This window comes from Penicillium antarcticum, assembly GCF_028974205.1.
Source record: "Penicillium antarcticum strain IBT 31339 chromosome Unknown utg000009l_segment0_segment0, whole genome shotgun sequence".
NCBI classification, from domain to species: Eukaryota; Fungi; Ascomycota; class Eurotiomycetes; order Eurotiales; family Aspergillaceae; genus Penicillium; species Penicillium antarcticum.
The window spans coordinates 1,604,237-1,616,718 of NW_026695307.1; the positions used below are offsets into that span (position 1 = coordinate 1,604,237).

General features: G+C 48.8%; 6 protein-coding genes across 6 annotated transcripts; 4 read left to right on the forward strand and 2 right to left on the reverse strand.

Annotated features, from left to right (window-relative positions):
• Positions 1 to 239: 239 nt before the first annotated feature.
• On the forward strand, positions 240 to 1,808 carry N7508_008970 (putative MFS sugar transporter; the record flags this gene model as incomplete). The annotated part of the gene is made up of 6 exons (XM_058467033.1): positions 240 to 794; positions 844 to 931; positions 983 to 1,181; positions 1,244 to 1,344; positions 1,397 to 1,495; positions 1,558 to 1,808. The coding sequence occupies 6 exons, from the start codon at positions 240 to 242 to the stop codon at positions 1,806 to 1,808; spliced, it is 1,293 nt and encodes a 430-aa protein (XP_058314879.1).
• A 403-nt stretch (positions 1,809 to 2,211) lies between these two features.
• N7508_008971 (uncharacterized protein) lies at positions 2,212 to 3,036 on the forward strand (the record flags this gene model as incomplete). Its single annotated transcript, XM_058467034.1, has 3 exons — positions 2,212 to 2,376; positions 2,455 to 2,832; positions 2,887 to 3,036. 3 exons carry the CDS (start codon positions 2,212 to 2,214, stop codon positions 3,034 to 3,036), a joined length of 693 nt encoding a protein of 230 aa, XP_058314880.1.
• A 404-nt stretch (positions 3,037 to 3,440) lies between these two features.
• N7508_008972 (putative C6 transcription factor) lies at positions 3,441 to 5,649 on the forward strand (the record flags this gene model as incomplete). Its single annotated transcript, XM_058467035.1, has 6 exons — positions 3,441 to 3,516; positions 3,561 to 3,642; positions 3,694 to 4,415; positions 4,475 to 4,898; positions 4,955 to 5,237; positions 5,287 to 5,649. The coding sequence occupies 6 exons, from the start codon at positions 3,441 to 3,443 to the stop codon at positions 5,647 to 5,649; spliced, it is 1,950 nt and encodes a 649-aa protein (XP_058314881.1).
• Positions 5,650 to 5,782: 133 nt separating this feature from the next.
• On the reverse strand, positions 5,783 to 6,422 carry N7508_008973 (putative RING finger domain protein; the record flags this gene model as incomplete). Its single annotated transcript, XM_058467036.1, is given in 3 exon segments — positions 5,783 to 5,966; positions 6,043 to 6,318; positions 6,331 to 6,422. The coding sequence occupies 3 exon segments, from the start codon at positions 6,420 to 6,422 to the stop codon at positions 5,783 to 5,785; spliced, it is 552 nt and encodes a 183-aa protein (XP_058314882.1).
• A 1,048-nt stretch (positions 6,423 to 7,470) lies between these two features.
• Positions 7,471 to 9,301, reverse strand: N7508_008974 (sugar porter family MFS transporter; the record flags this gene model as incomplete). Its single annotated transcript, XM_058467037.1, has 6 exons — positions 7,471 to 7,682; positions 7,734 to 7,894; positions 7,957 to 8,316; positions 8,374 to 8,694; positions 8,755 to 9,034; positions 9,124 to 9,301. 6 exons carry the CDS (start codon positions 9,299 to 9,301, stop codon positions 7,471 to 7,473), a joined length of 1,512 nt encoding a protein of 503 aa, XP_058314883.1.
• Positions 9,302 to 10,217: 916 nt separating this feature from the next.
• Positions 10,218 to 12,030, forward strand: N7508_008975 (homeobox domain-containing protein; the record flags this gene model as incomplete). The annotated part of the gene is made up of 3 exons (XM_058467038.1): positions 10,218 to 10,390; positions 10,459 to 10,570; positions 10,624 to 12,030. 3 exons carry the CDS (start codon positions 10,218 to 10,220, stop codon positions 12,028 to 12,030), a joined length of 1,692 nt encoding a protein of 563 aa, XP_058314884.1.
• Between the last annotated feature and the right edge of the window lie 452 nt (positions 12,031 to 12,482).

A 12,482-nucleotide genomic window follows, 5' to 3' on the forward strand; every position in this document is an offset into this window, starting at 1 on the left:
TGGAGAACCGGGATACACCACGATCACGACTCCCGCAATTTCAACGGCCAACGGTGTCTTCAGTGCCGGCGGTGCTGTTGGTACACTCTTGATAATGTGGTCCTGTGACTTTTTTGGTCGGAAGGCGAACATTCAGTTCGGTGCCTTCTTTTCGCTATTTGGAGGGGCTCTCCAGGCTGGCTCCAACTCGTTGCCGTAAGTAGCCCCGTTGAATTATTTTGCTTGCAATTATGTTGACAATGTATAGCATGTTCCAAGCTGGACGTTTTATCTGCGGTTTGGGGATTGGTATTCTAGTGACCGTCTGTCCGATGTATCTTTCCGAGATGTCGAGTGCCCTGCGTCGCGGTTGGCTTGTTGGCCATCATGCGATCTTCCTAGTCTTTGGCTACATGCTTTCTGCGTGGGTCGGTTATGCTTGCTACTATGCAACAGGCTCTCTGTCTGGATTTGGCTGGAGATTCCCTCTGGCTTTGCAATGCCTGCCACCTTTGATCCTGCTAATAGGATCCCCTTGGCTCCCGCGTTCGCCTCGTTGGTTGATCTCAAAGGGCAAGCTTGATGAAGCGCAGCATGTGCTTAACAGGCTTCGCGAATCACCAGAGGACCCAGATAACTTGGTTGCCAAGGAGGAGTTCTTCCAGACGAAAGAGCAAATTCGACTGGAGGCCGACAAACTGGCCCAATACGGCAATGTGTGGAAAGCAGTATTCAAGAAGAAGACTTACCGGAAGCGTATGGCTATCGGCTTCCTTACCCAGTGGGGTGCTGAATTCGGCGGTCCTTTGATCATTGTGAGTTTAGTAATATTATCGGAGAAGATGTACGCTGACAATCAACCAGAACAATTATGCCGTTCTTTTGTATACCAATTTAGGCATGGAAGGTGGTATGCCTCTGCTCCTGAGTGCCATTTGGCTGACAACGGCTGGTGAGATTGAAATTCGAGTATCATTTATGTATCTTGGCTAATTCAAACCAGGTGTGATTTATAACCCCCTCGGCGCCTGGCTCCATGACAAGGTCAACTCTAGGCGCGGAATGTACATAACTGGCTTTGTGGGCATCATTGTTACCACTTCGTGTCTAGCTGCTATGACCGCTCAATACGCGGGTACTACCAACAAGGTCGGAAACGGATTTGGTATCTTCTTCATGTACCTGTATTTGGCTTTCCAGGGGTAAGTTTGAAAATCTCTAGTATACACACTTCGCGAACTTGAAAAAACTGACATGATTGCAGCACATTCTGTGACACTACCATGTACCTCTATGTCTCAGAGATTTTCCCAACTGAGATTCGTCCAATTGGCATGGGCTTCTCTCTGTTTGGTCAATTTGCAGGTGACTTGATTGCATATCCAATGATCTTTGATTGTCAGCTAATATGAAAAAGCCACAATCATTCTCCTGCAAACCGCTCCCATGGGCTTCAACAATGTTGGCTGGAAATACTATCTGGTCATTATCTGTTGGTCTGTGTTCTTCATCCCAGGTATGATCCTTAGCCCAACCAGGAATAAACGTCAGAACACTAGTAACTAATCATTTGTTCAGTTATCTACTTCTTCTTTCCAGAGACTGCTCGTCTCACCTTAGAGGAAATTGCACAAAACTTTGGCGAAGAGGTCGCTGTTCATCTTACCGATAAGACCGACGAGGAGAAAGCTCAGCTTGATCACCAACTTGCTCAATCCGGTGGAGTTCTCCAGCCAGCTGTAACCTCGAGCTCAGGAAGGGAGGGCGAGAAAGACAGCATTCCCTCGCCGGTAGAGCAGGGTGAATCAAACACGGCAAAAGCGGAATAAACCACGCCTATCCGTTACAATTGTGCTCATTGGGAAAATCTTATGCCGTGAATACCGTAGCTCGAAGCTCGTTCTAATGAGTCAGACTATTTAATGATATATACAAGTCCTTAGAGGAGGAAAAGTGTGCTCGATGGCTAAGTCGTTGACGCAGGTTCGGTCAGATCTAGACAGAATGTCACCAGCTTATGATCACTTAGCTCCTTTGTAATTCATGTAATTTTGCCTATAGTTTGCCCAACGGCTGCCGTGCGAGGCCGAGTTTCCGAGCGGGATATGCCCCATACTCTCCGTAGTTGGGTTTAGATAACACAGCTTATAAATCACATAGGGCCCGAGAGCAATGAGTCACTCAGGTACTTTTCTTCTTTTCGATCGAAACTTATCATATTGAATGCATAGAATGGGCCTTACTACGAAAGTGAATCTATTTCCATGGGATCCCAGTTCTGATCTTCATGTAGAATTGCTCGTGACCCAAAGGGTGGAATGCAGTTGGGACCAGGAAAAAGTGGAAACCAAATGGAAAGGACAACAACTTCGGGGTGAGAAATGCATTTATTGGATTGTGAGTCCTTGAAATTAACGAAAGCCCTTTTCGTTATCTTCAATTCGGAGCGAAGTCTTCTAATATTTGACTGTCAAGGTGCTGCCATCGGATGATCCACAGATGGCATCAAAAGACGAAAAAATCCAAGACACAGCGACAACAATAAATGCTGTAGCTCGTCAGCCAACAAAAGAAAGCTTCATTCCAATTGGTCATATTTCCCTGGATTCCAAAAATGTCGAAGCAGAGCACCTTGACCTAGACCTGCCATCTGGAAACATCTTCTGGATCAAGACATTCTATATCAGACAACACATCCAAGGCCAGGGTATCGGACGGGCTGCAATGGATGAAGTCGAGTCTATGGCAGTGCGAGAGCCACTTAACGCGAGAATATTGATGCTGGACACGGTCCAAAAAGATGATCAAAAACGCGAGGAATTTGCAAATGCGACATATGGCGGTATTCCGAAAGTAAGTACATTGTCAGCAATTGAGACTCTGGAGCAGATAACTTATCAAATGTAGTCTACGAACGAAGATTGGTATTCTCGCCGAGGCTATCGCTTGATCAAAACAGTGCAGAACTACTACCGTGTTGAGGATAAGAATGGAAAGGTTTGGGACACCAAGACTGTCTTTATGCGGAAAGACATTGCCGGTCCTGACTATAAATAAGGGGTAGTGTCGTCATTTGGTAATGTATCTCGTTTTAATAGAGATAGAGAAATAATAGAAAAGTGGTTAGCTGTTGTCTTAGCCGGAGACTGTCGATTTGCATAAAAAGCCTCATGTCGCACTGTTCGGCGCCGTAGAGTTGGTCCAGCGTATACTAAGGTATTTGAGAAAAGCGACTTGAATAGACCACTGATGTCAACATCTCAAGCTCATTCCTATAAGCTCGGAGTTATAATGTCGGCCGCATACTCTCAGATACACGCTAAGCCCGTTTCGGAGCTGGCCGACATCGCGGGACCATTCCACTTTCTTTCACTTCTTGCTTTCCAACCTCCAATGCAGAATTTCACGGAGAGCCATGAGGGACGACGACCGTCGTTCTCAATCGCCGGCGACGCGTCGAAATGGCACTTTGCAATCATGCGAGCCCTGCCGTAGATCCAAACAGCGATGTGATCATGACAGGCCAGTCTGCCGCAGGTGTGCTGCAAAGCGAATCAGCGATAAATGTTTTTACCACCCAGCTCCGATGACTAGGAGACGACCATCGGATCCGATCAACCCGGCGGGTGTTTCTAGTCGACTGACGAGCCAGCCAACCTCAAAGTACGCACCCTTTGCACCAAATCATAGACACAATGCTAATGCGGGGAACAGTGCATCCAGTCCAGGGTCGCTGGGCAGTGGGCGTCTTTTCGCGCCGTTGGAGCCGCCTTCGGCTCTCCCTGGCTACTTAGGCTCGACGAGTTTCTCTGCAGTCTTAACTGAGCACCGCAATGAGATTCCATTTGAGCCTGAGGAGAACACGGACTCATCCGCGGGGTTGGTAGTGGAACCCGATCGACTACAATCTGGGGTTGACGTTTTACGGTTTCTGTACAACTTCAACGTGCGCCATACATTGATTGAGAAATTCTATGTTCGGACGTGGAATACGGTTGTACCAAAATTGGTCATGGATGAAATTCTCCGCTCAGTGCACATCATTTTTGACAGTTTCAATGTCACTGATCCGACGGCACAATTGCAAGAGCTAGCAACACTGATTTTCCAAAACACTGCTCGACCGATGCGGACGCATAAGTCTATGACCGCTGAGGAGTATTGTGCGTCTTTTAGTGGGCGCAATCTTCGCTGGGAGGCTCTTGGATCCATCTTCACTCTTTGTGGAATGCAATTGGTCATTACGCCAGACAGAGACCCTGAAGTTACTCAGGGATCAGATGATCCTCGGGCACGAGACAAGTTACTGGAGCAACTTACAGTGATAAGTACGATATGTCTTGGATTCTGTGATCAGGCATCGTCGGTAAATGAACTACTGGCGATATTGCAGTTCAATGATACCATGCTACGAACACAGCAGTATGGTGATTCCAGTACGGTGTTTACCTTTGTGCAAACTTTGTTTCTTGTTCGCTCATTGACAATTTTTCAGGTTACCAAGCATGGCGTCGACTTGGCGATTTAGTATCCACAATTTATGCGGCTGGACTGCATCTGGAGAACGATGGCGCAGATAACTGTCCATTTTTCCTTCGTCAGTGGCGAAGGCGCTGTTTTACTGCAGCCTTTTACATGGATAAAATGGTCGCGACTTTCGTTGGGCGACCGCCACTGATGAACAGTAAATTCTGCACCCCAACTGCTCCATTGGATTTGAGTGATGAAGATCTAGTTGCAGGTGGTGATGTCCTAAACAAAGCTATCTCGGAGCTAGACAGTGCGGGCTGGAATACGAAAGGAATGCTATACCTGGTGACCCCAACCATTCTTCGCTATCAGTTGGCAATAATACGGGAGGAAACTCTTGAGGTTGTACTAGGAACTCACGAACAACAAAATCTCATCCAAAAGTCCGAGTATGTCGTTTATCTCATCCGACTCCAGTGAGAATGCTGACAAGATAATATTGAAGGGATATTCAAGCGAAGTCTCGCGCCATATGGGGAGCAGCTCCAGATCATCTTCGATACGACCGAAGATTGGACGACAAGTTCCATGATGGATGGCTTACAATTGCCTATTTTTATCTGGATTATCTCTATACTTGCTTTTTGCTCTATCGGGCAGTCATAAAAAACACCAATACCGGTTTAGCCGACTTGTGTGACGTATCCCGTCGGATTCTAGCAATTGTCATCCGCGTGAATTCTTTCCGAACCCCAATGGTGGATCTAGATCGTCACTTTTCCTGGATTGTATGTCTCCTGTGAGCCAAATGGTCGCTTTTTGCTTACATCTGTACAGGTCCTTACCTACGGGGTTCCCTCCGCGAGTGTCCTTCTTCTCGAACTTTTGCGCCAGTCACATGAGCCTGGCCCTCATGCTGTGCCACTCCCACGCGCAGAATTGATCCGGAATTTGAGCGTGTTTGTCTCCTTCTTATCCTGGGTCTCATGCCCCGGTCACGGCAATTATACGACCTGCAAAGAAGCCGAGAAAAAGCTGTCTCAGATTCTTGACCGACTTCTTGATCCCAAGCCTGTGCAGCAGAATGTGGTAGATGATGTCACATCAGGTCTCGATAACTTCCTGAACTGGTCAAATTACAACACGATGTGGGATTTTAACTCCGAGTTCATGTCTCTGGGTGAGGGATTTGCACCTTGACACCAAAGTCAATAGTAAGAGCCAAATGCGGCTTGAAATATTGATCGGAAGGTCATGATAATGTGAAGTGGAAGATTTCATTCATAAAGGCATGATGATACTATCATATTCTCCCTTGACGACTGGACCCGAGTCATACCATCCATACGTAATCGTTGTGGGGAGGTGTGTTCGACGCATAATATGCTCGATGACACAAGGGACAATTGAAATGGTCACCTAAAAACCACTTTTCCAGACACTCTCGGTGAAAGACATGCAAGCAGCGCAGTTGGCGGATTTCATGCGGGCGATCTACTTGCTCCAAGCAGACAGCACTGAAGAAGAGGTTAGCCAGTGCGAGAAAGCAAACACCACGGAGAACACGGATGGAAAGAGATATACCAAACAAACTGCCCATCAACAGCCTCTGAAAGCCCAAGATTCCCTTTCGTGGTAGTCCACCACTTCTCAAGCGTGCAAATCGGAGCAACAGCATCCAAACTCCGCAAGCGCTGATCGGGATCTTTCTTCGAGCGCAGAAATGACTGCCGATCCCGGCGGTTAATGACAATCGTCAGACTAGGTGATACAGTCAGTATGCCATCGCATGTGATACGGAGGGAATGTATCAGAAAGCCAAAGAACAGAAGAAAAGAAAAAGCCGACTCGTGCACCCGAATATAATTGCTTCCCACTTACATTAAACTCAGCACGATCAGTAGCACCACCCCAAGCCCGATGCCTAGCACGATGGCCATATGGCTTTTTTTGAGATGTTCTTCTTCGGCCATTACTTATTTCCCGCCGTGCGGTCTTTGTTCGCACGAATGTTCAGCGTCGCGATGAATAACACGCGTGGTGGCGATAAAACAGCACACAAGCCAGAGGAAGCCCGAGAGTCGATAGTGCGCCCAAGTCGCCCGGAAGGGAACTCAAAAAGGCAAGTAGACGCTTTCAACTCGCGATGAGTGACCAACTCAAAGGAAAGTTGAGGGTATGGCGCGACACCGCACCATAAGAAAAAGCCAGTTAAACGTAGGGTCGCATCCAAGTCCAAGCCGAAGAGGAATCAGAGTCCGAGTAGAGTGCAGGGGATCTGGGGATGATCGACCCGTCAAAGCGGGGAAGAAAGGCAGTGGATACACAGATGTTCACACGGTATTTGGGCTTCAACTCACTGTAAACCTTGTGTCATCCCCTCCCTGCATCGTTGGCCCAATAAGGTGAGTGTGTAGGGGAAGGGATAGGCAGGCCAAGAGTGGCTTGGGCGGCGGAATGTGGATCGGCTGAATTGTCCTTGGGGGACACGGAAGATTTGTGCGGGTGAAGTTGATAGGTCCATAGGGTTTGAGGCTTTGAGGTATTTAGTGGACGTTATGGAGTATTGGCGATTCCGGGAGATAGGCTTGGTGGTTGACGGCGCTGTCATTATCGCTTCAAGTAAGACAGACGCATGTTTTAAGTTGTTTTAAACTCGGCCAAGACTATATGCGCCTCAGTGCTCCACTCCCCTGCTTTGACATTGCAAGGTTGTATTGCAGTCTAGAGTTGTACATTCTTCGAAGTTTCTAGTATGTAGTATTGTCGAGAGAAGATGGTATCTTGGGCTCCACTTTATTTCATCTTGGAGGATAAATGTTCAATACATGTTGTTGTCATGACCGGCGAGTCCGAAAAGTTGCATACCGACTCCAAGGCACCCTGACCAAACAACATGCAAGGATGCGGGCATCTGCCGAAAGACTGAAAGGGGGTTCCATTGAATAGGGGCAATCTCCCGTTAAAGGAGCTGGCATAGTCAAAGTACCCAAATGGAGGGTTAAATTCTATTTCTACAGATTAACTGATCATGCCTGCATTCTCTATATTGGTTGCAGATGCGCCCATTTCTGCCTTGTCAAACCGTTGGATATCCAGTTTCGGGTCAAGCTCGACAGCGTCCTCATGCGGCGCACTCGACCGTCCACCAAATAGCAAATCAATATCCTCCAGTGATTTCTGCTTGGTTTCCCGGAAGAAGAAATAAATCACAGGGAGAGATATACAGAGATCTAATCGGTCAGCGAAAACAGCAACGAAATAAACACTTGAAATCAACTCACTCCACGCTACAAAAATGAAATAGAATCTCCATTTCAGGTTTCCCAAAGCAACAGGTGAGATCTGATTCCAAAGCGTACTGACAGCCCAGTTCCCAATTCCGACTGCAAAAGCGTTGCCTTTACCCCGGATCTGCATAGGCATGACTTCAGACATATAAACCCTAGAAGCAAGGGGGACACGATAAGCGTATGTCAAACACACAAGCAACCGATGCATACTCACCAGCTACAAGGCCCAAAAGACATTGAATATATCACCGATACCAAAAAGATGAAGAATACACCAGCAATGCTATATCCAACTCTCTGACCATCCGGATTCTGCGAGTTAAGCACCGCCTCACAGATCAGAGCAATCGAAATGGCCACGGTAGCAAAGAGCATGGGCTTTCGACGGCCAATACGATCGAGAATGAAGACCACGAAGACGAAATTGGCGAGCGGGCCGATACAGTTGTAGATACCTGCAATGAGCGTGCTGCGACTTCCTGTTATACCAAGGGACTTATACATGATCGTTTGATAGTACCCAATCACATTGATACCAGTCATCTGCGTGAATACCTGGACAGCAACACCATGTCTGCGGAAGCTAGTAAGTCTCCGATCTTGGGGTTCGCAAGTGGGGGAAGGTGCATACAAAAGTCGAGTCCGCCATTGCGGAACTGTGAACATAGCCAGCCATCCAGGCGCGAGAAGATGTTTCTCAGCCTCGATGGCGGTATAGATCCCGCTATACTCAGCCTCGATCCAGGCATCATTCGAGCCATCGGAGTGCAATCTGTGCAGAATGCGCCGCGCCTCGGTATATCGCTCCGTTTCGATCAGATACCGCGGTGACTCTGGTAAGAAGAACATGCCGATTACCAAAATGAGTGCTGGTACAACCTGAAAGGCAAGCGGGAATCGCCACTGAAATTGACTTGTGTGAGGTGCGTGAAGTGATCCATAGCCGACCCATCTGCATGTTTCGAGTTAATTCTGTGTCGGATCTGGGTCTTCGATGGCGTGGTCATCATACGTGCTCACAATGAATCCAATTCCAATCATCTGCTGTGCTAGTCCTACGATCATGCCCCGAGAGCGTGGGTGTGCACACTCAGCTTGGTAGACGGGGACGGCCATGGACATGAGACCGACAGCCCAGCCAGCTAGTATTCGCCCGATGAGGATCATGGAGAGATTTTGTGCGGCTGCTTGTAGTGATGCACCGATTAAACATAGGAAGGCTCCTAGCTGGATGGTGAACTTGCGGCCGAAATGGTCCATGGTTAGTCCACCTTGTAGAGAGCCAAGTACCGCTGTTAAATAAGGTTAGTTGATTGATCTCTTCTAATCTGGGATAGATGCGATATGCAAGCAAGACATCCACGATCTTCGACGAACAGACCTCCACCTGAAAAGGTACTGTTGATTGCCCCAACAATGGAAGAGGTTTGCGTGGTATTGAAGTACTGTAGAAAATTGGGTGAATCGATCACATCTGTCATGACGCCAGAGTCATAACCAAAGAGGAATGACCCCGTAGCCGCCAATATGGCCACCGATATCGTGTACAGCCGACCCATTGCACGGTGGCGGAGGAAACTGTCGAGTACTAGGGATTTAGCCCACACTTGGAGCTCCGCTACATATTTGCGGGGTGGCCTAAAACTTGAAAAAGGTGATGAATTGAAGAAGTTGTACAGAGTAGAAATCAAGTAAGAAAGGCAATGGATCCGGGGGCATAGAAGCCCCGATTTCCCCAAAGTGACCCCGGTGTGGCCCCGCACGAGACCGTTGCAGTCTGCAAGGCAGTGGCTGCACGCCTTTCATGCTCCGGGTCTAGGCCAGACAGCACATTCCCCCCTGAGATGGAGACATTCCTGGCCAACAAAGAAATTTGAACAACACCGTGCATTCTTAATGATTTCAATCGTCCGAGATCTCCACGTGCGGTCCGCGTGGGGTCACGTGAGTGCGCGTCACCCGCGTCCACAGCTCAAGTAAGGAACTCAGCGTCTCAACATCACCTGAACATGGATGTTCTCTGCCACCTGCATGTGGTCTTGTGAGTGCAAATTGTAAAGGGGACTGTACTTGATGCACCAAGGTCCTCCGTAGAAAATCCTGTAAATGTGCATGGAACTGCAACCTAAGTGGAGATCTAGTCCAACGCGTCAAACGTAACAGACAGCAATTGGCAGCATCATTGGCACTGGATGGATAGAATCAACAAAGTAAACCATGGCAAACAAGTACAATACCAATATCAACATTCAAGAGCAAATCGCTGGGAAGTAGCAAGTACCTCCGAGATGCACTGTGTTACTAGCGCGGGCCACGTTCTTTCTACTCCGCGTCCACACCGCGACGCGATTTGACGTTTTCTGCATACTTCTACACCAGCCTCATTGAGCTCACTTCACATCTCGCCTTTTTTTCCCCCCTACTCTCTCCTTACCTTCTCTTTCCTCCAATCCCCATGCTCTCTTAGCCTGTATCATGTCCGATCCGGAGCCTTCGGTGGCGATCTCATCCTCGCCTTCTCTCCCGGCCACCGACTCCAATCCTCTTAACTACGCCTTTCTCGTTCACTCTCAAAAAACACTCACTCAGAATCTCCCTCCTCGGGTCGACAACAAGTTGTTAGCCCGCCAAAAGCGGCGCCGCACTAGGTATGCTATCTACATGGCACGTGGTCGAGGGTATAGTACGCGTCGACTAACTTCAATATGTGATACAGCCCAGAAGACCACGCAATTCTCGAGTCCGAATACCAGCAGAACCCTAAGCCCGACAAGATCGCCCGCACAAACATCGTGAACCGCGTCTCACTCGGCGAGAAAGAGGTCCAAGTATGTGATGCCAAGAACTAACACATCAAACCCACATCTAACCGACTGCGCAGATTTGGTTCCAGAACCGCCGTCAGAACGACCGTCGAAAATCCAAACCCCTTCAGCCTCACGAACTACTTGCCCCGCGGTCGGGCATGGTCGATTCACCTGGTCAACCTTCAAGTGACGATAACGCGTCGGCGGAGCCGGGGTCTTCAAGTGGGGCAGAACAATCCGACGTACACGACCGTCGCGAAGAAATGGCGAAACCATGGCACGGTGGACTGTTGAACTTCTCTGATGAGTCGGAGCCAGGGGATGAAAAAGAGGAACATGAGCTGCCTCAGAGTACACAAACAAGCGTGGCTACGGAGGCTGTAGAGGATACGCCGCCGACCACGCAAGAAGAGTTTTCCCAGAGTGTGAATGACCCCTCGATGGACTCTCTGCTGTCTGTCCCCAAGAGAAAGCGTTCTGTGTCGGATATCAGGGGCGAGGGAGCACATGAGCAGGAGACAACAAACGCACAAATCACACATACCACGCCGACCAAATCCCCGCCATCGTTGCGATTGTCAATGTCATTTGATGGAGAGGCTATGGTGCGCAAAGAGGGCGAGCTAACGCCGTCGCCTCCAAAGGGTCGTAACGCGTTGCGCATCGCCATGTCATCAGATGGCAAGGCAGTAATTCGTGGGGAGAATGAGCCGTCACCATCCAAGAACCGCGTGGCAATGTTCTCAGTACGTCGGACAAAGATGTCCGGCCTGCGACGCAGTAGCAGTGCTATCTTCCCAGCCACGCCGCGGGCAGGCATGGCCGAGAAGGATCGGATATTCGGTCGCTCTCGCGATTCGCGCAACTGGGAATCATTCTGTGACACAGATGCCCGAAGTGCTCTTTCCACACCGACCTCTGGCCCGAACGCTTCCCCAGGTCTGTTCCAATCTCGCAGTCAGCGCTCATTAACACGGAGCGCTTCTGGGCGATATGGCCTCGCTGCCCAAAGCGACATAAATAGCACCCCTATTTCTCAGTCCATGGGAGAGAAGAGACGGAAGTTGGCTCGCACAGTTTCATCATTGGGGCGACTAGAGACCGGACGAAACAAGGCCAATGGTGCATCGAAGCTATCAAAGCCTATATTTTCCAAGTCTGGAAAGCAGGACCTGGAACTAGACCCCGGTGACTCTGATAAGGAGAACTGGGTTCCAGGCACACGAGCGGCCAACATTCGTCGTCGCAACAACTCACACGTGCCACGATCCGTGCTTCGCGATACCAACCGGAACCGCGGTCTCGGCATCAGCACCAACGGCAAACGCAATCGACCATTCCAATCTGGCCAGGGTAAAGCCCCGCCAGAGGTCAGTGCAGAAGTGTCAGCGTTCATGTCCAGTGGCAATGGGGGAAGTCAAGAAGACGACCTGGACTGCGTCCAGGGTCTCCTATCGTTGAGCCAAGGGGCCTGGCGATAGGGATGCGGGAGCTTGCATATGCATAAATGGCATTCAAGGCGCCGACGATTGCCATTCTCGTCCCAATTTTTCCATTTTTATTTCCTTTGTGATTCTCATTCCTCTTTGTTCAGAGCCTTGATGTATTTTTCTTCTTTTCCCTGTCGTCATGATTCGAGACGTGTGCTAGCGGTCACGTGAACCTTGTGATCTACTTATGTTCGGGCTTGTGCTATTTTTTCTCTTCTGCATCTACTATGCTATGGAGTATTATCATGAGGATTTCTTCTGTTGATGGTGCTTTTGGTCGCTGGACTTGTTTCGTCTTGCTGTTGATGTGTGAAGAGATTCCGGTGCAAAGCTTCCCCGAGACCGATACTAATCCTGGAATGATTCCAAGTAATGACCTGAATACCATTGATTTGAGTATGATTATCAGACTTATTACCATTACGCTTGTTCATTCATGGATT